Source organism: Manacus vitellinus, unplaced genomic scaffold (assembly GCF_001715985.3).
Source record: "Manacus vitellinus isolate BGI_N305 unplaced genomic scaffold, ASM171598v3 scaffold_64_pilon, whole genome shotgun sequence".
Classification (NCBI taxonomy): Eukaryota; Metazoa; Chordata; class Aves; order Passeriformes; family Pipridae; genus Manacus; species Manacus vitellinus.
The window spans coordinates 216622-242248 of record NW_021940718.1 but is presented as its reverse complement, the minus strand read 5'-3'; the positions used below and the strand labels follow the sequence as shown (position 1 = coordinate 242248).

Below are 25627 nucleotides of genomic sequence, written 5' to 3'. Positions count from 1 at the left end.
TTTCCTGGCGGTGGGAAACCCTGGAAAAGTTTGCCCGGAGAAGCTGCGGCCGCCCCACCCCTGGGGTTGCCCAAGGAGCAACCTCCTCTAGTGAGGGTGGTTGATCTTTAAGGTCCTTCCAACCCAAGCCCTTCTTGGGTGGTGTGATTTCCAGAGCTGCTTTCCCCCGTGCTCAGCTCCCTCCCATCACATCAAAGCACCACCACGAGATCTGGACTCTCTTTTTTCGCTGAGAAAGGCAAACACGAACTGATTTGCCTCGAGGTTTCCTGTCAGAGTGACAGGAGGGGCTCTGTAACATTTAAAAATGCCTTTTTTTTTTCTTTTTTTGGTGTTTTTTTTTTTCCCCAGAAGTTGCTCAGGACACCTCACACTTGATCTTCCCAGATTGCAAGTGGCAGTTGTTGATGGGCTCCAATAAGCGGCTCCTGGAAGGCAGGAGAGGAGCAAACACACCCCCCCTGGCCCCGGTGTCGTGATGGATGAGAGCAATAACAGCCATCAGCTCTCTGGGTTCTGGCACACAACCCCCCCAGTGTTTATGGGAGGGAGAGTTGCTAAAATTGATGGGCCAGCAGAGCCATTTCCCGGGCTCCTCTCGGTTCCCCGGCCCTCTTGTTCCCTCATTTCCAAGTTAAAGTGCAGCAGGAAGACAAATGGTCGTGACCTCCCCTGTCCTGGGGTGCTTTGAGGTGGGTACAGAGCGAGGGGAAGCCAAAATATTAAAAAAACATCAAGCCCCCCCCTTCCTCCCCGGGTGCCTTTCAGAGCTGCTTGAAAGGAAACCAACACCTGTTGAAATAGTTACTTCAACGTTTGGCCCAAATCCCAAACAAGCCTTTTTTTTGTTGTTTTTTTTTTTTTTTTGACAACAAAAACATATGCAGGGGCCAGGGAAAAAGCACAGCTAGTTCTGATATTGTGCTTTTTGTGCTCTGCAGCTCCGAGCTGGAGGGGCTGTGACTCATTCAGTGAGACCAGCACAGTGTTTCTCTTCCTTCCACGTCTCGCTGGCTTGGATTTGTGTGGCAAATCCACACTGAAAGCACTGAGGGGGGGCTTTTCCTGCTCCTGAGGTGGGATGTTCCTGAGCCACTTGGGATACTTCACACTGGGAATGTTTCCTAAGGCTTGGGGCTGAGGGGGAAAGCAGCTCTGAAAATCACACCAGCCAAGAAGGGCTTGGGTTGGAGGGACCTTGAAGATCTGCCCTCTTGGGAAGGAAAAAACCCATCAGCCACTTAGTGACTGGTGTCCTGCTTGAATAGTTGAGGCTTTTGAGAGCTCCTGGTCATGGCTGGACATGATCTTGGGAGTGTTTTCCAACCTGAATAATTCTGTGGTCCATGGAGAGGTTTCATCTCCACGAGTCATCTCCTAAATTGGGGATCAGTTCAGTCCCTCAGCTGGAGCAGAGATTGGAACTGTCTGTGTAGCTGGAAATTGGTGTCTTCCAGGGAGAATTCTGGGAATAAAAGGGTGTTTGAGTTTTCTAGGGAGAGTTTGAACATCAGAGAAATGTGTGCACTGTTGTCCACCTGTAACTTAGTGACACTTTGCAGACCATCGCCTTCATTTCCATGTTTCCCTGTCCAGTGAGGAACTCCTGGTGGTTTGTTTTTCCTTTGGGGTTTTCTTTGAAAGCCTCTCTGCCTTTTCTTTGCAGACCTGTCTCTGCCCTTTCTCCAGGGCTTTTCCTGGAGCAAGAAAGCAGAGCAGTGTGGAGGAGGTTTACCATTCCCTGGGATCCACACTCGAATGTGTGTTGGTTAGGGATGGCTTCCCTTCTCAGTTGTGTCAGTTCAAACAGTTCCAATCATATTTTCCCTCCTCCTTTTTTTTTTTCTTTTCAGCTACAGCTGCAGAAAACCCAATATTTGCAACTGGGCCAGAGTCGTGGCCAGTACTACGGTGGCTCTCTGCCAAATGTGAATCAGATTGGAAACAGTGCCATGGATCTCCCCTTCCAGGTGAGTCCAGGGGGTGTTCCTTTGGATATGTGGATTCATTCCCTGCCTGGATGCTGGGTCAGAACCCTCAGCACAGCCCCCTGGTTTGAGAACTCTTTGCTCCTTTGGCAGATGGGATTGTGTGGATGTTTCTGTGTGGGGTTGGGAGGCTTTTGGGTCAGGAATGCTCTGAGTGATGCAATTCCTTTGGTCAGGGAATATTCAGGGGGCGTGGGGTGGGGTGTTTTTCTTCAGTACCAAATTCCTGAGGAAATCTCTGTAAATTCAAGCAAACTGGGAGCAAGTTCAGGTGATGTGGAGCCTGCTGGGAGCTGCTGGTGGGGTGTGTGTTCCCTGGGAGTGATCCTGGGACAGGAGAAGGGCAGTGGGACACAAAGTGGTAGCAGAACAGTCCTTTTTTTTGGGGCTGGCTGAGGAGGAAACTTTGAGGTGTCCTGGCTGTCTTTGTGACTCCAGAGTGACTCCACAAACAGAAAATCAGTGTTTTAGGTGAACATTTTGCTGTTTGAAGCACGTCTGGACAGGAGATGTTGTACATGGATCAGGTGGTGGGTCCTCTGAGCAGTGATTTCTATAATTAGTTCATTCAGGGTGCTCAAAATAATTAACATTTCTGCGTCACTTTTCCTTTTTTGAGCAGTAACAGTTACAGTTCAGCTCACAAGGATGTGGCAAGAAGGAAATCTTGCAGTTTGTGGTTTTCTGATGAAGGGCTGGTTAATAAATGTGGAGAAACTCGCTGACCTGCCTGTTGAAATAGGTGGAGACAACTGAATTTGGGCAGGTTGACAGCTTGAACCTTGTGCAGGAGGAGAAGCAAAAACCTGTTTTAATCTGGTTGCCTTTTGGGAATACAGTGGGTTTGGAGTGGAGTGAAGTCCTTGGGGTTACTCCACATCTCTCTTCCAAGATTTTCCCTTTAACTCCTTGTTAGGGAGGTTCAGAGCTCCTGTTCCTTTTAAGCAACAGTATTTCAGTATTTCTGAAATAGCATTTCAGTGCTTTTCTGGTGGTTACTGCATAGACTGTTTTACTCCTGAACTGACAAAGGGAATATCCCCAAATTTCCCAATGACTGGAGGAGGACACACAAACAAAACTCCAGGGGTTTGTAGATTTTTTTTACACACACACATAGAAAAAATACAAAACTCCAGGAGTTTATAGATTTTTTTCACACACACATAGAAAAAATACAAAACTCCAGGGGTTTAGAGATTTTTTTTACACACATAGAAAAAATACAAAACTCCAGGGATTTAGGGATTTTTCACACACACACATAGAAAAAATACAAAACTCCAGGGGTTTAGAGATTTTTTTCACACACACACACACATAGAAAAAATACAAAACTCCAGGGGTATAGAGATTTTTTTTTTTCACACACACGCACACATAGAAAAATACAAAACTCCAGGGATTTAGGGATTTTTCACACACACACATAGAAAAAATACAAAACTCCAGGGGTTTATAGATTTTTTTCACACACACATAGAAAAAAATACAAAACTCCAGGGGTTTATAGATTTTTTTTTCACACACACAGATATATAGAAAGAATACCAAACTCCAAGGATTTATAGACTTTTCACACGCACACACACAGAGAAAAAAATCCAAAATTTATGTTGTCCCTGATAACAAACAGTGAGAAGCAACAAAACCAACCATGAGTGGTGAGTTCTTCCCGGGCTTTTCCCCAAACGTGAAGTTAAAAACACTGGAGATTTTTTTTTCTATTATTTTTTTAAGTTAAAAAGAAGAATTCCGAGGCGAAGAGCCTGAGAGCGGTTTGTTGTGTCTGCTGTGGGAGCGTTGGTGTCTGAGCATGTTGGTTCTTTGATTTACAGCCCAACGGAGCTCTGGCAGAAGCCTTTGGAGCAGTTCCTGTCTCTTTGGTAAACAAGCATTTAGGTTTGTGCAAATACGTATTTAGGACTGGCCCTGTTTGCCCAGGTGGATACGTATTTCAGCACAGCCCCACTGCCCTGCACAGCATCTCTCTCTGGCAGGAGCCCTGCCCTGGCACCCCAGTCTGGGGTCTGGCCGTGCATCCCAGTCTGGAACATGCATCAGAATTCCCAGCTGGGCTCCCTCCCTGGCCTTGCTGCCCTGGGATTGATTCCCTGTGATTGATTCCCTGGGATTCCCTTGGGGCACACAGGCTTGGCCTGGGGGTTCAGCGAGCTCTGAGCATGTGCATGTGTGAAAGGCCGTGGGGAATGAGTTCCCAAATCCTGCTTGGCACTGGGAGGCTCTGGAATATGAACTGTTGTAGGTCCCCCCGCTCCTCCTTCCCCCTCATCCACCTCCTTGGGTCCATTCCTGAAGTCCTGATCAATCCCAAAAGGACACTGTTGTAGAGCTCGGAGCTTTTTCCTTCCTGTCTGTATTTACCTGCTTTTTTTGGATGGTTTGTGGGGTTTTGGGGTCTGGTCTCAAACCCTTTAATGTTTTCCAGGGAAGTGAAACACTTCTGCTTCTTCATGTTCCCAATAAAATCGATGCTCAGATCTGTTTTTTGTTTTTGTTTATTTTTTTTTTTTAAATCCACTTTTTAAATTACAGTTAAACATCTCTTGCCCTGCTGGGGTTGGGATTTTAATCAGGGAACGTTGTCCTGGTTTAGGACAGTTTTATGGGAAGCCAGACCTGTTGCAGGTGACATCCAGAAGTGTTTTCTGTTTCCCTGAGTCAGGGATTCACTTGGGATCTTTGCTCCTGGAAAGCCAGAGGGCACCACTGCCCCCAGGTTCCTCACCCTATAAACTGTAGCTGGAACACACTCCATGTTTATTTATTCCACTGCTGCACTCAAATGAGACTTTTGCTGGGTTTTTAATAAGGAGGTTGTGCCAAAAAAAAAGGCAAAACACAAGAAATAACTATTTTTACCTTCAATTTTTTGTCTCCTGTGCATTGGCTTCCTTTTAAATTCCAGGTGAGGGCTGCATTCCGTGTGCTTTGGGCTGCCTGCTCCTTTTTTTAGCAGCACCGTGGTGAGACCACTGACAAGGAAATTGCTTTTCCTGTTGACCTTCCAAGCACGTCTTTGCAAATTTTGCTGCCTTTTGGGCTCGCAGGGCTGTGGCAACAGTGCAAGGAGGAGCTGGAGACCTTTTGTTGGCTTGGGATTAGAAATATTCCCAGTTCTGTGCGGGGACAGAACTAGATTAAACCACTGTGTTTTTATTTGGAATGACTTAAAAAATTGAGATTCCGCTCGAGATTTCTCGGCCTTCGTACGAGAAAGCGAAAAGTCTGATCCTGAGGGCTGAGAGTGCTTTAAAAACTCACTGTGCTCCTTTCCAGCCCCAGGTTGACTTAAATATTCTGCTGCACAGAAAGTGTTGGCCTTGAAATGAAAAAATAAACACCACAACCGCTCTGCATCCCTTTCTGTTAACACAGGCTGTGTGTGCAGAGAGGGTGAGGAGAAAAAGGGTTCAGAGGAGCAGAAAGGCTCGTTAAGAAGTTGATCCAAACAAAGCTTTTAAAAATAAATGTAAAGCTTTTTTGGAAAAGAATCGTTTCAAACAGCCAAAGCTGACACTTGGAATAAAAAAAAAAAAAAAAAAAAAAAGAAAAAAAAAACAAAACCAGAAGAGCTGAATGTGGGAGCCAGATGGTTCCATGGCTTGGCAGACAGGACAGTGCATTTGCCACATGCAGCACCTGAATGGAGGAGGAGGAAATTTTGGATTTCCAAACAGATGGTGTTGAGGGACTCAGCAAAGCTGTTCACATTGGCAAGGAGTGGAAAACTGGGGAGGTTTGTTTTTTTTTTCCCCCCTCAGAGACCCATAAATTGCCGGTGGAGGACGAGCGCAGATCGACCCCTCGGTACTTCCTTTGCCCCCCTCCCCCAGGTATATGCAGGGAAGGGCTTTGGAAAATGTGGGAGTTTTCCAGTTTAACCTGGGAATTCATCTTCCCCTGTCCTTTCTCTGCTCTCCTCATCCTCTGAAATATTTGCTGGCAGGTCTCCACTGATAAGAGCCCAGGTGGGACCGTCCCACCCCGGGTCCCGGAGGGAGCCGAGAGTCACCTCGGAAATACCAGACACCGTCACTTTTTTCTAGACAGAGGAGGAAGGAAACTGCTTTTCTTTTAATTTTCATTCTCTCAGTGTCCCCTTCAAATAATTCCCAGAGGGAGGGGTGAAAGGAAGCCCCGAGAGCAGGCGGCGCGTTCGGAATGTCGGACTCGCCGCGCGTCTCCTTCCTGCGTCTCCTGCCCGTGGGGTCGGCATGTTCCTTCTGGATGCACCCTGCATGCTGCACCCAGGGCATGTGGACACAGCTGGCAGCCCCCTGCCACCCTCACACGGGGGGGTTTTAGGGATAGGGAGGCGTGAGAGCTGATCTAGGAGAGGGCAGGTCCAGCATGGTCCCCCTCTGGAAGGACAGCCTTGGGCATCCTTCCAACCACGGAGGGGAACGTTGCCGTGATGACACTTGTCCAAATCTTGTGTGAGTGTGATTCCTCAGAACATCACAGCCTTGCACACACCCCGAGTGGGTTCTGGGCAGCCTGTGTGTGGATTTTCCCATTCCTGACTTGCTGTGTCTCCCCCAGACTCCGTTCCAGTCGTCGGGGTTGGACACGAGCAGGACGACCCGGCACCATGGGCTGGTGGACAGAGTGTACCGGGACAGGAACCGCCTGGGCTCCCCCCACCGCCGGCCCCTCTCCGTGGATAAACATGGAAGACAGATATCCTTTGGGGCAGGACTCCCAATGACATCACTGCTTCCAGTCCCACAGTTCCCTCCTTCCTCCTTCACCTCCTCACCTGGGCCAGTCGTTCCCGTCCCTGTCGGTGTCACCTCTTCTCCTGAGCTGTGGCCTGGGCTAGAAGTACCTAAAGGGAGTGTTTCCCTTTCCCTGTTTCCTCAGCTCTGAGTGGGGATGATCCTGCACACAGAGCTGGGGGGGATTGGGATCCTTTGCTGGGTTGGTGGCAGCCAGCAAGGGCTTCCCTGGGGGCAAATCCTGCCCAATTCTGCAGCCTCCTGTGATGGGGTCACTGCCATCGTCTCCCTGGACCTGTGCCAAGCTTTTGGCAGTGTCCCACGTGATATCCTTGCCTCCAAACTGGAGAGTCATGGATGTGATGGATGGCCCTGTCAGTGGGTAAGGAATTCCCTGGATGGCCACGCTCCCAGAGCTGCAGTCGGTGGCTCAGTGGGACCAGCAGTGGGTGTCTCCCTCGGGGTTTTGGGGTGTTCCACGTCTTTGTTGGTGACATGGGCAGGGGCATCGAGGGCACCCTCCACAAATTCACCAGCTTTGTGGCCCCCAGCATGAGAAGGACACAGATCATCTGTTTCCAACCCAAACCATTCCCTGGTTCTCTGAAAAGTCCCGCCCGGCTCAGGGAAGCAGAATTCCCCTTTGGATCCGAGTAAATCCAGCCCGGGATAATCTTTGCAGTTGGTTGTGCATTTGATTGCAGGTTGATTCATCCCCTTGGCATTTGCCCAGCGATGTTTCTTCTTGCCACGTGGGAACACCAATTAGCTGATTATTCCTGACGGCCTTAAAATGTGCCACCGTGGGGTTGGGTTGATGGGGCTGGAGGGGATGTGGGAATGGGGGAGTAGGGGGTGGTGGCTGCCCAGGGAGCAGTTGGATCTGCAGGAAAGGAGGATGATTCTCTTGCTGCTCAAACATCACAACAATCCACGTAATCCTTTGGTTGGAGTGTTTTTAAAGTTCCCCTCGGGGCGTCTGCTCGCTTTTCTCCCTGGAGCTCGGTGCCTTCTGACGGGCTAATTGGAATTATTCCTAGGAAAAGATTTCCAGTGGGCCTCCTGCTTCAGTGAGGAAGTGCTGTTGTTCCCCTTAACTCTGGGATCACGTGGACAGCTGTCCCTATGGAACAGTGTACCTGTCCCCTCCGTCGGACACCAGCTGGAGAAGGTTGGTGGCACCTCGGGCGCGTGTTCGGGCTGTTCCCTGACCCTGCAGCACCTCCACACCTTCACCATTCCCCCCAGCACGAGCTGGGGTGCCTTTCTCAACCCAGAAATGGGGTTTTCCTTTGCTTATGCTCCTTGTGGATGACCCTCTTTGAAATTAAGGTGTGTCAGCTTTTCCAAGGTCAGCCTCGATATTCCAAGGCACAGCCCGGAGTTGTTGAGTTGTGACTTGTTGCCCTGCATTCACAGCTGAGGGCTGGTTCATCACCAGAGGTGTGATGCCCATGGACATTCCCATTTCCACAGTGTCCCTGCATCCCAAACCTCTCATTTTCCCTCCCTGCCAAACAGGGACAGTTGGTTTTCAAACTGTAACCAAAGTCTGTATAAACAGCTTTCTGCTCAGAAAGGGCATTATTTGATCCTGCATGACCTTAACAAAGCTGAGGAAATTCTTTTCTGACGAGGGCAATCAAATTATCCTGTATCCCTCTCAATCCCATTATTGAAACAATGGCACTTCAAATTTGTCCTGCAAATTGATTGTTTCACGAGGAAATTGTCCCTGGGATGTGCCATATGTAGATTTTTGGTTTTTAATGCAGAGTGTTCAGGTTTTACTGAGCTGGTTGCCTTGATCTGAGAGATTTAAATTCTTTTATTTAGAGCAACTGGCAATAAAAATATCGTGGGTTTTACCTTTTTTTTTGTTTTGTTTTCAGGACAAATTCTGATTCTGCCTTGCACCAGAGCACCATGACTCCAGCTCAGCAGGAATCCTTCTCTGGAGGGTCCCAGGACATGCAGCAGAAAAGAGGTAAACAGGGAAAAATGGATACAGGTATTTCTGCCATCCAGAGCATTCCCATGATCTCCCAGGGGGGATTGGGAAACGCGGATCTGCTGCTGCTCCCTGGATCCATGACACTGGAACCAGAGTGAGGGATCATAATGACCTTTGTGGGGGCTGAAATCCAGAGAAAAATGGTACAAAACTAAGTGAGAACATTCCCCTGAGCCCCAAATGGTGTTATTTTGACCCTTCTCCCTGGGCTGGTGAGTGCTCCCAGTGCCACCAAAGGTTTGGAGTCCCTTCCAGAGCCAGCACAGGGATCCCAGCGGTTCACTCAGGGATACAACACCGGGAGGGAGCGAGGCTTCCCCAGGGAACATCCCCTGGGAGGCAGCACTTCCCAACAGCACTGAGGACATTCCCAGCTCCAGGCTGGAGCACCACACTTCTGGTGCCCTCTGCTGGGCCCTGAGCCTGCTCCAGCTCGGGAGACACGGCAGCCCTTGAGCATCCCAAAGGTCTTTTCCAGCCTTAACAATCCCCTGGTTCTGTGGGAAGCTCTGGAGTCTCTGTGGGGAAGTTTAATCCTTCAACAAGGATGAACATGCAGCACAAACTGGCTGTGCTGTGGCTCTTCTGTGTGCTCCTGGAGCTGGAAAACATGGAAAAATGGTCCTGTTCAACAGTATTCCCTAAATATGGGTTTGTGGCTGCCGGTGTGAAACGTTCCTGTGGATTCATCTCTCCCTCTGGGCTCCTTCTGGTGGTTCTTTGTCACCTTGCAGTTGCTTGTTTGAACCAAAAAATGGCCTTGGAATGTGGAGAAGCAGCAGCTTTATCGTGTTTCTCTCTCCCAGGGGGGATGGATTGGATTGTTCCCCCCTGGAATTGTCCTCTTGGCTGCCCATGAGGTGTCCCAGGTGGAAATCACTCGTGCAGAATGCAAAAACCAGGCCCCAAACACTCCCTTCCATTTAGATCCAAATGGAATCCACTTAGATCCATTTAGATCTTTAGCCTTAGCAGACTAAACTGGAGACCAGAAGTCTTTTAAAGTATTATTTTAAAGCTGATAATGTCTCACTGATTAATTAGTTAATTAAACACAATTTTAGTCTCTTCTGCTTCCTGGTGTCTTTGTTTTTTTAATGAGTTTCAAACTCGCTGATAATTCTTCAGCATTTTTCAAATGGTTACATTTCCAGTCTGAAAATGTCTTCCTGAGAAGCTTCATGTTATTGATTATTAATTCTATGATTTTTTTTGTTGTTGTTGTTGTTGTCCTGTTTTAGTTTTGTTGCTGACTGTCCCTGGAATGGAGGAAGGCACCTCAGATGCAGACAAAACCCTCTCCAAGCAAGGCTGGGACACTAAAAAGGTGGGAATTGCACCCTTTGAAATGTAGAAATGTTATTTTCTAAACATATTGAGGTAAATGAATGCTTGAAATGTTGTCACCACTTGAAGAGATTTGAGATTAAATGTTGTGTTTAGAAACAAATCATAAGCAATGGACCAGAAAGGCATTTTTAGGTATTTATGTGTGATTGATTTCATCAGGAGAAAATCTTGAAATTTAAGATTTGTTGGGACAATAAAGCAAAAAAAAGGTGATAAATATCTTCTAAGAGCTTCACAGAGCTCTTGTGCAGAACAGCTCTCCTCTAGAAATGTATCAAATTAAACCTTTTGAATTGAAATATATCCTGAACATTCACTTCCAGCAGTATCTTTGCCTTTAAAACTCTCTTCCTTCTGTGCCTTTAAAACTCCTTTCCTTCTGTGCCTTTAAAAACTCTCTTCCTTCTGTGCCTTTAAAAACTCTCTTCCTTCTCTTTTAGACTGGGTCATCCAGACCTAAATCATGTGAAGTTCCAGGAATCAAGTAAGTCCTGAGCAATTTTTTTTTTCTTCTTTTTTGAAGAGCACTGAGATCTTCCTAAGAAAAAAATATTATATATTGAATAGTGTATATAGAATAGTGTATATTGAATAGTGTATATTGAATATTATATTGAATATTTTATATTGAATAGTGTGTATTGAATAGTGTATATTGAATATTTTATATTGAATAGTGTGTATTGAATAGTGTATATTGAATATTTTATATTGAATATTGTATATTGAATATTTTATATTGAATATTGTATATTGAATAGTGTATATTGAATATTTTATATTGAGTATTTTATATTGAATATTTTATATTGAATAGTGTATATTGAATAGTGTATATTGAATAGTGTATATTGAATAGTGTATATTGAATATTATATATTGAATATTGTATATTAAATATTTTATATTGAATATTGTATATTGAATGTTTTATGTTGAATATTTTATATTGAATATTTTGTATTGAATAGTGTATATTGAATATTTTATATTAAGTATTTTATGTTGAATATTTTATATTGAATATTTTATATTGAATAGTGTATATTGAATATTGTATATTGAATATTGTATATTGAATATCCTTTTGCCTTGGGGTTCCCTGGGAAGCCCTTCCCTGCTCCAGCCCTGCTCTGGATGTGGGACGAGACCCTTTGCGAGCTTTTCTGGCTGTTTGTCCTCCAACACCCAGCCTCACCTCTGGAATTTTCTCTGTAAAAACCCCCTTGGAAAGCTGGAATTTCAACTGAATGTGTCTTTTCTTCCTTTCCCCTCTCTCCCTGACCCAGCATCTTCCCCTCAGCCGACCAGGAGAACACTACAGCCCTGATTCCTGCCACGCACAACACGGGCGGGTCCCTGCCCGACCTGACCAACATCCACTTCCCCTCCCCGCTGCCCACGCCGCTGGATCCCGAGGAATCCACATTCCCAGCCCTCAGCAGCTCCAACAGCACGGGAAATCTTGCTGCCAACCTGACTCACCTGGGCATCAGCACTGCCAGTCAGGGTGAGGTCATCGCTCCCCCCGCCGGGGCTCTTGGCCGGGAGGTGGCACCTGAATTTTGGGGCTGAAACGAGGGAATTTTCATCCTAGGATATTCCTGTTTCTTCTGAGAGTTAATTGCACCTCACTGCTGATTGGCTTTTCTGTAGAAACAGGTTTTATATGTACAAAAAAAAACAAAGTGAGAGAGCTGTGTTTATTATAGGACGTTTCTCTCACGTTCTTGGTACCTAAATCTACCTTTTTGGGTTTCTTTTGAGGGTTTGTTTTCTTTTTGTTTGTGTGTGGGTGGTTTTTTTTGTGGTACTTTTTTTTCCTTTGTTTTATTTTTATTTGTTTTGTTAGGTTTGGGTTTTATTTTGTTTTGGGGTTTTGTTTGAGTTTTTTGGGGTTTTTTGGAGGGGGGGAGTTTTATCTATCTATCTATCTATCTATCTATCTATCTATCTATCTATCTATCTATTTATTTATTAATATCTAAAACAAGAGTTTGATATATTAATTTTAATATATAATACAAGAGTTCCTCTCTTGTATTTAATTGTACTGAACCCCAACAGCCCCTGTGTCATGGGAACATCCTCAGCAGCCCTTTCATTCCCCTCCCTTTAAAATGGCATTTTTTAAACGTTGAGGATTCTCTTGGGGAGAGAACATTGTTTGCTTCCTCTGAAGCCAAATCTTCTCCTTTGGGCAGGCAGGAATAATGTGGAGCCTTTCCAAGGTGTGCTAATTTTTTGTGAGCTTGAACTGCTTTGAGTTCTGAAAACATCCTGAATATTCAGGGCTTTGGGAAATAACTCCAAGTGAACCTGAGCTGTGTTTGTTGGGGTTTTTTAGGACTTTGACAAGATGGGTAATTTGATTTTTAAAACCCCACAAACAAACATTATTTGCCTTGTTGGCAATGTAGAATATTCACAGGGATGGTCATTTCAGGACTAGTTAACTTTATAGGCAATTTATTGATTATTATTTTTGAGATCATTTCACTGGTTTATGCTCCCAATAATTGTGAAGAGGGTTGAATTTTTTTATTGTCAGTGACAGTTGCAGTCTGTTGATTCCTAGAATAGAAATGAGGCATTGTATCCAAAAATACAAGTTGATTTCCTGTGCTGGGCAGGATTCCCTTTCCCACTTGACAATGCTCTCCTATGTTGGGAAAAGGAAATTATTGTAATCAGGTTAATGACTGAGCAGGTAAGTTTGAGAATGAAGCAAGAAGGGGGTTTAACCATTTGAGGGCAGAGTGGCTCAGGGGATTTCAGCATCCTTGAACAAGTTTTTTGGTCTCAAAAGTGGCTGTTCCAGGGATGGGCCGTCACTCCAGCAGAAATCAGGAATTAGACCAGAGTCACTAAATTTTTTGCTGTACCCACATTTAGCAAAGTTATATGGTGCAAAACCCAACTGGTAAGTCTGCAATTGCTCTGAAAAGACATAACAAATTCAAGATATTCCTGCTTCTCTCTGGAGCCCATCCCACAGCTCGGGCACCGCCGTGCTCAGCGTTCCGTACTTTTTCAACTGATTTGTCCAAACTTCCCTCGCTGCTCTTAAGCAGGAAACCTCAGTCAGGCCTTTTTGAACCCTGTGCCCTGCCCAGGCACATCCTGAGCAGCCCTGGCAGAAGGTGGGGCAGCAAACACTCGTGGTGTCCCCTCAGACCTGCCCCTTTGTGCCACCCCAGGGGGTTGGTTCGGCACCGGTTCACGGGCACGTTCCGGGAGGTGATGTTGGGGTTTGCAAACACAGCCTCACGTTTGGAGCCACTCTTGCCTGCTGGCTCCTTGGCAGCCCGGACTTCCTGGCTCCCTGGCATCGTACCTGGAAGCCTGGAACCTTTGCCAAGTGCCTGGGAGCTCTGAGGCTCTCCGTGAATCCCTCCTTTCTGGCGGCTCCGGGAGGAGCAGCTCGCTCGCCCCACTGTCCTGGGATCACTTCCCAGGGTGACTCGGTTGCTCTGGGCTGAGGCAGAAAATAGAGGAGGTTTCTAAACTTCCAGATTTTTGTCTTGATTTGAACAAAATTGGGATATTTCAGTTGTTTGTCCCTACCCCCTGCTAGGTCGTGGCTCTTGGGAGTGGGCTGGATATTTCCTGCGCTGTGCCATTCGAAATGGAGCTCTTCCTGCATAACCAGTTTTTCTTCTGCTTTTTCCATTAAAGAGGTGTTTGCTTTTATAATATCTCAAGTGCCCTCTGATTAGCGTGGCTCCATGATCTGTGGTGTCATTCCCAGAGCCTGAGCCTGTACAAACAGAGCAGAACCTGCTTTTCCCGGGCCCGGGGTGTGTGAGGACGATCCCTGCGGAGCCTGGAAGCGCCGAGGCCGCTCTGCCTCTTCCTCTTCCAAGTCATCTGTGCACGAACCTGGGCCTGGCTTCGGTCCAGGATAAACCACAGGGATCTTCCTCTCATCCTGACGCTCTCGAGCCCGAGCAAATTAATTACAAATCACCCAACGAGCTCCGGGCCCATCGGCCTGGACACGTCCAGCACTTTGTGTGGAGTGCGCTCAGGCTGTTTGCTGGTCACTCAGGCCATTTGTTGGTCACTCAGGCCATCACTGAGGTGATTACCTGTGGTACAATATCAGTAAAGGGTTGCTGTGTTCCTGTTCAAGCCAGTGTGCTCATTCCCAGCAGGAATGACGACGACGCCGGCCCCTTCCCAGCAGCACCGCCCGCCCACCGTGAGCCCCCTGTCCTTGGGCGCGGACTCCAGGCGACCACAGTCCCAGCAAATGTCCCCCACGCTCTCCCCTCTGTCACCCATCACTCAGGTAGGACCTCGTGGCAGGGTTGGAGTTGGTTTCCTCCCAGATCCGTTGTTTTGAGGCTCTGCACAGCCTCAAACTGACAGAGAGGGGGGTTAGGTGGGATAGCGGGAAAAAATTCCCCACTCTGAGGGTGGGGAGGCCCTGGCACAGGTTGGGCAGAGAAGCTGGGGCTGCTCCATCCCTGGAAGTGTTCAAGGCCAGGTTGGATGGGATTTGGAGCAACCTGGGCTGGTGGAAGGTGTCCCTGCCCACAGAACTCCATGATCTTTAAATCCCTTCCCGCCCAAACCATTCTGGGATTCTCTGAATTTCATGTCTCTTGTTCTGTAATTTCCTTCTTTAAAAGTGTTCCTTAATTCAGAGCCTCAAAAAGGGAGATTTTGCTTTCTCTTTTCTAGTACTGTGGTAAAAACCCCCTGTTGGGACAGGTATCAGTGACGGTGTTGTCCCAAAGTCAGCTGTGAAATTTGAAAGACATTTCCCCAGTTCATGAGAAAACCTCGATTAACTTTTTAAACCTGAGTGTGTCTCTGTGACTGCCCTCAGTGATTTCTGAGCTCAAGATTCAACTGGGCTTTTAAAGTGTCTGTTTATTGTACAGACTGTTTATTGTAGTCTGTTTATTGGGGGTGATACTGAGTCTTTTGAATTATAGACTTAGAGGATGGTTTGGGTTGGAAAAGACCTTAAAGCTCATCCAGTTTCACCCCCTGCCATGGGCAGGGACACCTCCCACTAGACCAGGTTTCTGAACTGTGAAAAGCAACGTTTTTAAAATGCAAAATGAGGCTGTTTTGGTTCTCTGAGTGTGAAGGGGAATCCCTCCAGCGTGGCTGATCCTCCTCCTCCTTTCCCAGGCCGTGGCTATGGATGCATTGTCCCTGGAGCAGCAGCTTCCCCCGTACCCCTTTTTCACCCAGACGAGTTCCCAGCAGCAGCAGCAGCCCCCAGTGGCCAGTTCCCTGCCCCAGAACCCCCCGATCCTGCCGAGCTCGGGGCTGCAGAGGGGCCCTCAGCTCCCCCCTCTCTCCGTCACGGTACCTTCCACCATCCCCCAGTCGCCTCCGGGGAGCCAGAGCCAGCCCTCCATGGGGATAGACATCAACTCGGTAAGTTTGGGAGCAGCTTGCCTTGGGAAAAGCTGGCAGGGAGCAGGGCAGGGGCAGGGATCAGCCTGGGCAGCTCAGATCATCCTGAGCCCGTGATGAGCATCATTTCAGGCAGGGTTTGAACGACACGTGGAGTGGAAATTCCTAGAGGAAAATGAGGGTTTGATGTGCTCTCAGAGTGGCCATTTGTCCCTTGCAATTCCAGGTTTGGATTAGAGCAGCTTAAATACATCAGCCTTTATTTTACACCTGGCTGGGCTGTTGCTGTGGGAGATTTTCAGGGTGTTCAAGGTACCCACAGAGCCCACAGAGCCTTGGGAAAAAAAACCTGCCAACAAGCATTTTCCAATCCAAAGAACGTTTGGGAAATGTTATTCCAAAAGTTATCAAGAACCAGATGTTTTCACAGAAACCCTTTGATTTTAAGGAATTTTAGGGCACCCCTTATTACCTTCCAGAATGGGATTTGTGGCTGCCCTCAGTGCCCAGAAGACATGGAGTGTGCCTGGGCATCCATTTATGGGCAGATCCCTTTTCTTGCTCATTTTCCCATGGGCTGTTGGGAAATGTTCTGTCTCAGCAGCTGAAAATCCCAAATGCAGGGAGGGAGGGATGTCCAGCTCCTCCTGCTCCTTCTGCCCCGTGTAGGATCCTGGTTGTCCCACCTGTGGTGTCCTGGCAGTGCTGCAGTGACAGGAGTTGGTTGGAGAAGGAGATCATTGTTTATTGATCTGTCACTGGGTTGTGGGGTTTCCTTTGGGGGTGAAATTTTTGACAGTTTGTGCTGATAAATCCTTCTTGAGAGCAGCTGCTTCCCTTTCAGGACTGGAAGGGGAAGAGGGAAGGACAATCCAGCAGTGGAAAGGATTCCCACTCAAAATATGTCCCAGTGTTTTGGTTCTAATCCTCATGTAGTACCAGTACAGCCAGTTCTGATTTCATCCTTTGCTTTCTGTGTTGCTTTCCTCATCCTAAACCTCTTTATGACCTTAACTTTTAGGGTGCTGTGCTTATATCTTTTAAAGCAACCGAAATAATTCCCAAGCAAACAGATTTAAAGGTAGTTTAACCAAAAAGCTGAGCTGTCACAGCCCCACTGGCAACTTCTACCCAGCTTTTGTAAAGCAGAGTTGAAATTCCTTTGTAGTTTGGGTGGCTGCTTGCAGTCTGCAAGTGGCAGTGCAGAACAGAAGGATATTTTCTAGAGATTTACAGAATTTGGTGTCAAAACCACTGCAAGTGCAGTGTCTTCCCACACTGCAAAGCAGCTGATTAAATTTACTGGATTGCAGGTTTTCCTCAATCATCTTTAATTTGTGAGGAAGTAGAGTGAGGAGAGCTGTGCTGCTGTTGATGTTAATTAGTACAGCATTATTTAAATGCCCTTAATGTTATTAATTTGTTCAAATCTAGGGTTTTGATGATGGAGAGAAAAAGGTAAATCTTTGAAAACACGTCTCAGTGTAAAAGTCACTAATATAAAGCTGCAAAACACAGGGGGAATTCCCAACCAGTGTCCTGGGGTGCAGTGGAGTTTGGGGGGATCCCACCTTGCAGGGGGACACCCCAAACAGGTTTGTCACCTGCCCCTCAATCTTCAGAACACCCCCAGGCTCTTCAGCTCGGGGTAGAGCAGGATCCCAGAGCAGGGTGAGCACACATGTGGGCATGGCAGTGGAACTGAAGAATAAATGACATTCTTTTTGAATTATTCCCAGCTTTCGAGACTTCTTTGCCCTAAATCCTTGGCTGACCTGATTTTTTTATGTTTGTTTTTTTTTTTTAAATTGAGCATAACTGAGCCCAGGGAGGAAATCTCCCCCAGTTGTGCTTGCCCACAGCTCAGACAGCCCCTGCCACGCTGTCCCCTGAGCTCTCTCCCTTTTTGGGGCGTTATCCACGGTAATCCTGCCTTCCTCCACAGCCCAGACTGCTGAAGAGGGTGGTTCCTCCCCGCTGGATTTGCCAGGAGTGTGTGATTTTTGCAGGCCTCCCTCAGTGCCACGCTGTTTAACTCTGTGTCCTTTGTAGGCCTCACTCCAGCAGTACCGCAGTAATGCTGGCTCCCCAGCCAACCAGTCTCCCACCTCTCCTGTCTCCAATCAAGGCTTCTCTCCTGGCAGCTCCCCTCAAGTAAGGGACTCTGTGCTTCCACAGGCCTTGCTTTGTGTGTGTTTTAGCCCAGTCTCTCCATCACTGCCCCGTGGTTGTCTCGCTGTGACTCCGTGTGCTCCTCATGCATCTCCGACGCCTCATCCCGGCTGCACTTCCATTCAGGGCCAGAGGTTTTCAAATAGCTGCTGAATTGCCTTTTTCTTATGGGACAAAGCTGCTGCTTGAAGGACTGGTTTGTGGGGTTTCTTTGGGCTGTTCCATGGACAGAACCTCCAGGGAGAATCCTTTCAATTCCCAGGATCGTGGCGGGGAGCTGATGGGTAAGGTTGGGAGGGCAGAGGGGGACTCCAGTGCCTCCTGGGGCACTAAATCTCCCTGGTGTGGCCAAATCTGTTTGCAGCAGGACCTTCTTAATGTGGGAACACACCCTGTGAAGGAAAACACTGGAGAAAATGCTCCCCAAATAAGCAGCTGTCCCTTGTGGCTGGCAAGGAATGGGTTACCACTCTCTGCCTTGCCTGCCAGCTGGTTTTCCTTCCTCTGTGTGTATCTGCTCACAGATCCACGTGTCCCATATGGAAGTCATAGCCTGGGGGGGGTGTGTGATCCTCTGAAGGTGGATTTTTACCTGCCAGCAGCAAGAAGTTAAAAACAAGCAGGGTTTGGGAGTGCCTCAGTGTAAGAAAGTGCATTTTTCCATACTGGTGCTGCTGGAATAGCTGCCCTGCAGAATCCCACCTGCAGAAACAAGGTGCAGGGAGTTCTTCCAGAGCACCCCAGGAGTCTGAAAATACATTTTCTGTCCCATCATTTAACGTTGAAGGCTGTAAGGAGGATCCTTTCTGAGTCAGTGTTGCCCCTTCATGGTTCCAAAGCAGAAACTCCCTCTCTCCTGAGCCAGGCTCAGGTCACTGGTAAGCTCAGACCTAGAGCTGAGTGTCAGGACTGACTGGATTTCCTCAAGCCTGGCTTAATTGCTTCTTAGCCTCTCTCTTCTTCTGCTTCTGTGAGTTCTGCTTTGTCCTTGTGTGGCTCCAAACCCCACATTTAACCCTGGGGGTCTCCCATGGGGCAGAGCTGCTGCCACTGCTGCTGCAAACTCAGTTCTCACGTGGGCAGCACATCCAATTTGGATTTTTAGGTTGATTTTCTTTCCCCCTTGACATCTCCATAACTCTGTCTTGGTTTAGTTCCCAGACTTGTTGCCTCTGGTCGGTGCAAAGTGCAACAAGTGGGACACACACTGGGCTGTAATTTTTCCTGCTGGGGCTGTTTTATCCTATAAAATCTTCCTTAGGTTTTGCTCTTTTCAAGTGAGACACCACAACTCTGAGAGCAAGGAAGGGGATTTATTGATACTCTAGTACTGGCCTCTTAAATACCCACAGAATCCTTTCTTTTTCCTAAATTAAAACCAAGATGGCTTTACTGTCTCCAGCAATGACTGGTGATGGTCAGAAATATTTAAAGGTGGAGAGAAGCAATGGGGGAAGAGAAACCAGTTTGGAGGGAAGATTGGGGTTGGTTGTGGCAGCTCCCAGGTGCCAGGATCCTTTAACCTGCCCAGAGGGAAGGCAGAACCCTTCCAAGCAGGAGAATATTCCCGTTGTGGAAGAGCTGGTCTTCCTTCCTGTGAGTATCTCCTCACACATCCACGTGTCCTGTGTGGAAGTCACAGTTTGGGGATCCTCTGAAGGGGGACTTTTACCTGCCAGCCGCAGGAAATTAAACCCAAGCTGGGTTTGGGGGTGCCCCAGTGTAAGGGAACGAGTGTAAGGAGTGGGATGAAGTAGGTGCTGCTCTTTCTCCCAGGAATTTTGGGTTCCACCCTTCTGATGTTACGAGGGGAATCCTTTAAACCCCGAACCCCGGGTTTTCCTTCGGATCACACCTGGTTCATTCACCTGAGCTTCTCCTTCATCTTCCCACCTCTCCAAATCCTTTGCTCCTGTGTTCCAGCAGTGTGTGTGTGTGTGTGTGTGTGTCCAGCCAGGGACTGGAAAGCTCTGCCTGCAGCCCCAGCTCTGTGTTTGCATGGCTTCCCATCCCCAACGCCTCAGTTCCTCCTCCTCTGCCCTCCCCTCACCCCCAGCATCCTGCTCCTGCTCCCAAACCCTCCTGCTCTAGTGCCTCTGACCTGGAGAACGTGGTAGGTATTTTTGGAGTGGCTCATTCCAGCCAGGGGGCTGGTTTTTCCTTGCAGTGCCCACGGCATTAACCCCGGGGGATCCCCTGCAGGCAGAACCCTCGGCCCAGCGTTCCCGCTGTTCTTCCCGGAGCTGTGGATAAGTTATTCCAAGGCTCTGAAGTGTTGAAACAATGACATTTCCAGCGGGTTTCCCTTGGGAATTTCAGTGCTTGCAGCTGTAGTATCTGAGCACACTTCACACGAGGAGCAAATCCAGTGTTTTGTTAGGAGTTACTGACCCGGACTTGCACAGACACGGCCTTGCTCTCCTGTTGATTGTTTTTCACCTTCCCCAGAGTTTTTTAGGATGGGAACGGTGCTTAGTGAAACACAGAGGTTTTAGGGTTTGCCCTGCACTTCTGGAAAGCTCCTGGGAAATGAAAGGACAGGGGTTTAAAGGGAAAAAAATACCTCGATCCTCTTTGGAGCTCTCGGATAGCAACTGGATTTCTGGTGCTGCTCTTGCTTCACGTCGAGCCGGTGACATCCCAAAATTCAGCTTTGTCCTTAGAAGTGATTATAACCCAGAGGTTGGATTTGATGATCTCAGAGGCCTTTTCCAACCTCATTGATCCCCTGACCCCACAGTGCTGGTGCTGTTCCTGCCACTCCATCGCAGAGTTCTGGTCCTGATCCACTCGCCTGAGCGAGCTCTGGGTTCTGACTCCGGGTTTTTCAGGAGTAACAGATGGAGCAGGTTGGATAAGATGGAATTGGGATAGTTGATCCAGGCATGACAGGGCAGCAAATAAGGGCTCAGTGGGTTAAAACCCCCAAATTTTTCTTGAAATAAATTGATTTAAGTAGTGCTTTGCTTTTTCTCTTATCAGCTCTAACGTGGCTCTTGTGGTTGTTTGATCTCTTCTGGTGTTTGATCCCTTCTGCTGTTTGATCCCTTTGGATGTTTGATCCCTTCAGGTGTTTGTTCCCATCCTGCTCAGGTTTTTAAGGAGGAAATTTGTAGCCTTCTGCTTTTAACATGTAAATAAAATAAATCAGCAGTTGAATTTCCACCTCAGGACTGAGACAATCTCTCCACGCAAATTATCTTTAATAGACATTCTCCTTGCCAATAGATGGATTTTTTTTTCCAGCTGGAATGTCAGAGTTTGTAAATTTTAGAGAAGTGATCTCTGACTTCTTTTCTATCTGGCATTTTTTTGGGGGGACAGTATTCCATAGTATTAAATCACTGTCCTCACGTTCTCAGTCACCTTTCAAACAACTGATGAATTCTTGGACACTTTTAGAACAGTTTATGAATTTTTGGTCACCCTTAGAATAATTTATGAATTTTTGGTCACCCTTAGAATAATTTATGAATTTTTGGTCACCTTTAGAACAACTGATGAATTCTTAGACACTTTTAGAACAATTTATGAATTCTTGGACACTTTTAGAACAATTTATGAATTCTTGATCACCCTTAGAATCATTGATGAATCCTTGGTCACCTTTAATTGATGAATCCTTGGTCACCTTTAATTGATGAATTCTTGGTCACCTTTAATTGATGAATCCTTGGTCACCTTTAGAATAATTGATGAATTCTTGGTGACCTTTAGAACAATCAGTGAATTCTTGGTCACTTTTAATTGATGAATTTTGGTCACTTTTAGAACAATTGATGAATTTTGGTCACTTTTAGAACAATTGATGAATTCTTGGACACTTTTAGAACACTTGGTGAATTCTCGGTCACCCTTAAAATAATGTATGAATTCTTGGTCACCTTTAATTGATGAATTCTTGGTCACCTTTAATTGATGAATCCTTGATCACTTTTAATTGATGAATTCTTGGTCACCTTTAGAACAACTGATAAGTGATGGACAATTATGCTAAACCCTTGTGGTGCTGGAGGGGACGGTGACTTTAGGAAGGCTGAGGAATTCCTCCTGGAATTCTTGCCCATCCCACGCTTCCCTGGGCTTCCTCCTCACCTCTCCTGCTCCTGTAAAATGACTTTAACCCACGCCTCTTGTCCTTGCAGCCCCAGCCCAGCCCCACCTGGGCTCTCTTCGATGCCCCAGTGTGACATTTCTCCCCCCAAATCCCCCAAAAACCCCAAGCCCCCGAGTTAACTCTGTGCCTCCCCGTGTGTGTGTGTCCATAACCCCCGAGTTCTCCGTGTTGTCCGTGCTCAGGGAGGAGCTGCTGGGGTTCCCTGCCTGTGCCAGGGCATTCCTGCTGCTCCCTGGATGTCCTGGAGCTCCGCTGGTGCCGGAGGAGCCGTGGGGGGTTTGCGCCATAAAGCCTCTTGTTTTGTTTTCAGCATTCTTCCATGCTGGGCAGTGTTTTTGGGGACTCCTATTATGAGCAGCAGATGACAGCTAGGCAGGCTAATGCCCTCTCCCACCAGGTGAGCAAATTCATCTCGGCCCCAGCGGCCTCTTCCACCTTCAAATTAAGATCAATTAATTCCTGATTATTCTGTGTCGCAGCACGTTCTGTCCACGTGGAGTTTTCCTTCTGTTCTTTTTGGTTTCTGACACTCAGGAGTTTCTTTTTTTTGTTTGTTTGGTTTCTCCCCCCCCCTTTTCCTCCCCCTCGCCCCTCGTAGCTGCAGGTGTTTGTAAAGTTGTTCCTCCAAACTTTGCATTGAAAAGGAATAAAAATCGATTAAAACAATTTAAATGGCCAAGATTTAAAAATAAAAATGATAAAAATCGACATTTTCAAAGTGGAAAAAATTTAAACTGTGAGATTTTTTAGAAAGTGAAAAAAATTTTTTTTTTAAAAAAATCCATTTTAAAAAAAGAAAAAGTGAAAAGAAATTTTAAAACTGTGAGAATTTTTAGAAAGGAAAAATAATGAAATTTTTTTTTAAAAAATACATTTTAAAAAAAGAAAAAGAGTGAAAAGAAATTTTGAAACTATGAGAATTTTTAGAAAGGAAAAATAATGAAATTTTTTTTAAAAAAATTTTCCATTTTTAGAAAGGAAAAATAATGAAAAAAAGTGAAAAGAAATTTTGAAACTGAGAATTTTTAGAAAGGAAAAATAATGAAATTTTTTTTAAAAAAAATCAATTTTAAAAAAAGAAAAAGAGCGAAAAGAAATTTTGAAACAATGAGAATTTTTAGAAAGGAAAAATAATGAAATTTTTTTAAAAAAAATCTGTCCTAAGAAAAAGAGTGAAAAGAAATTTTGAAAACAATGAAAAGTTTTGAAAAGGGGAAATAATGAAAAGAAATTTTTTTTCAGAAAAAATCCATTTTAAAAAAGAAAAAGAGTGAAAAGAAATTTTGAAATGATGAAAATTTTCCAAAAGGAAAAATAATTAAATTTTTTTTAAAAAAATCCGTTTTAAAAAAGAAAAAGAGTGAAGAGAAATTTTGAAAACAATGAAAATTTTTAAAAAGGAAAAATAATTAAATCTGAAAGAGGAAAAAAGAACAGAAAGTAAATTTGAAAATAAATTTGAAAAGGGCCAAAAAAAAAATTTTTTTAAGTAGTGAAAATAATTTTTGAATAATTTTGAATCCTGAAAATTTATGAACATAATGCAAATATAAACATAATGCAAATATAAACATAATGAAAATATAAACATAATGCAAAATTAAAATAATGGAAAGCCCTGTTTGAAGTTGCCCATCTCTGGCCACAGCTGCAACTGGGAAAGGGTTCACTTGGAGGTGGGAACAAAACTGACTCCTGAATTTGCAAATAACCCACTCCTGGGGCCCAAAAATTGCTCTTGGTTTGGCCAAGCAGGGCATGGATTGAGTAAATGATGGAATAACTAACCTGGGCTGTGTTCCCAGAGGGAATGCTGGTGGGCAGAGCCCTCAGGCAGAGCGTGGATTCCATTTATTTCCCATCAAAAGCTCCCTTTGGTTTCGTTCTTCCAACACCCCCCGCCCCAGTTTGCTTTTCCCATCCCTCCTCCCCCCCTCCTCCGAATTGGGCAGGACACATTCCGGAAAGCTCCGTGCAAACAGCCCCTCTTTTGAGCAGGGGAAGCTAAAGATGAATTTGTTTGCCTGTCTCTCTCTCTCTCTCTCTCACGTCACGTCCCGTCCTCGAGCCTTGTCGAGTCGTTTGGCCGCAATTCCCGAGGGCCGGGAGTGACACTTCCCTTTGTGCCCTTGGTGTGCAGCTGGAGCAGTTCAACATGATCGAGAACGCCATCAGCTCCAACAGCCTCTACAGCCCCTGCTCCACCCTCAACTACTCCCAGGCTGCCATGATGGGACTGACGGGCAGCCACGGCAGCCTCCAGGACTCGCAGCAACTCAACTACTCCAGCCACGGGAACATCCCCAACATCATCCTGACAGGTACAGCTCGGCCTGGAATGTCATCCTGCTGAAGCTGGGGAGAAGGGAGAGGGTGATCCTGCTCTGCTCCGGGCTGGAGCGGCCTCACCTCGAGTCCTGAGGGCTCTTTGGACTCCACGAGGATCTCAAGCTGCTGGAGGATTCCAGAGGAGGGACAGGGAGCTGGGAAGGGGCTGAGGAGCAGCTGAGGGCACTGGGCTGGTTCAGCTGGAGCTGAGGGGAGACTCCTGGGGGGGCTGCGGCTTCTCCTGAGGGGCAGCTCCGAGCTCTGCTCTCTGTGAGCAGGGACAGGACCCAGGGAAGGGCTGGAGCTGTGCCAGGGGGCTTGGGATGGATCTCAGGACAAGGTTCTTCCCCCAGAGGGTGGTTGGGCACTGCCCAGGCTCCCCAGGGCAGTGGGCACAGCCCCAAGGCTGCCAGAGCTCCAGGAGGGTTTGGACAACGCTCTGAGGAACAGGGTGGGATTGTTGGGGTGTCTGGGCAGGGCCAGGAGCTGGACTGGATGGTCCTTGAGGGTCCCTTCCAGCTCAGGATATTCCATGATTCCATGATCCAGGTTTCCTTCAGCACAGAGATCACCTGTCCCATGGGCAGAGTGAAGAGGGAACGTGGGACAGGCTCAGGTCAGAGTGTCACATATGGTGGTGAATCTGGTCACAGTTGGATTTTGGAAACAATCCCTGCACAGGGACACAGGGACAACTGTTGGCTCAGTCTGTGCTGCAGCCAGGCATTGCTGTTTGGAATCATGGAAATTAAGGTTGTTCCTCCTAAACTCGAGGGAGAGGAAAGAGACACCAGACATGCAGGCAGGAATTTTGCTTTGTGTTTGGTCGTTCTGATGGTTTGGGGAAGCTGTGAGGAGCTTGTAATTCATCCAGATGGGAAGGAAGGTGGATATCCCTCATGTGAGGAGGATGGTCCTGGTGTGATGAGATTGTCCCTCGTGGGATGAGGATGCTCCTTGTGTGATGAGGATGGTCCTGGTGTGATGAAGATGCTCCTTGTGGGATGAGGATGGTCCTGGTGTGATGAGGATGCTCCTTGTGGGATGAGGATGTCCCTCATGTGAGGAGGATGTCCCTGGTGTGATGAGGATGTCCCTCCTTTCATGAGGATGTCCCTGGTGTGATGAGGATGCTCCTTGTGGGATGAGGATGTCCCTGATGTGATGAGGATGTCCCTCCTGTCATGAGGATGTCCCTGGTGTGATGAGGATGCCCCTGGTGTGATGAGTGTGTTCTCCATCTGAGCTTCAGCCTTAGCTCAGTCAATAACTCAGGGCTTTGGAGCTGTTTGATGGGTTGCTTGCCTGGTGGGTGTGTGTTTGGGAAGCCCTGGTGACACGTCTCCATTCTCCTCCCCGCAGTGACAGGAGAATCTCCCCCCAGCCTATCAAAAGAACTGACCAGCTCTCTGGCGGGAGTGGGGGACGTCAGCTTCGACACGGATTCCCAGTTCCCCCTGGATGAACTCAAAATTGACCCCTTGACCTTGGATGGACTGCACATGCTCAACGACCCCGACATGGTCCTCACCGACCC

At 47.0% G+C, this 25627-nt stretch overlaps 1 protein-coding gene across 1 annotated transcript; it reads left to right on the top strand.

Moving 5' to 3' along the window:
* Positions 1–506: 506 nt before the first annotated feature.
* Positions 507–25625, top strand: CRTC1 (CREB regulated transcription coactivator 1; the record flags this gene model as incomplete). Its single annotated transcript, XM_029963852.1, has 15 exons — positions 507–692; positions 1854–1970; positions 3827–3874; positions 6555–6692; positions 7840–7901; positions 8623–8717; positions 9986–10071; positions 10535–10578; positions 11384–11604; positions 14252–14388; positions 15243–15494; positions 17526–17627; positions 22073–22159; positions 23903–24083; positions 25453–25625. Coding segments are annotated over exons 1-15 (1779 nt in total), but the record flags the coding sequence as incomplete, so codon positions are not given.
* Between the last annotated feature and the right edge of the window lie 2 nt (positions 25626–25627).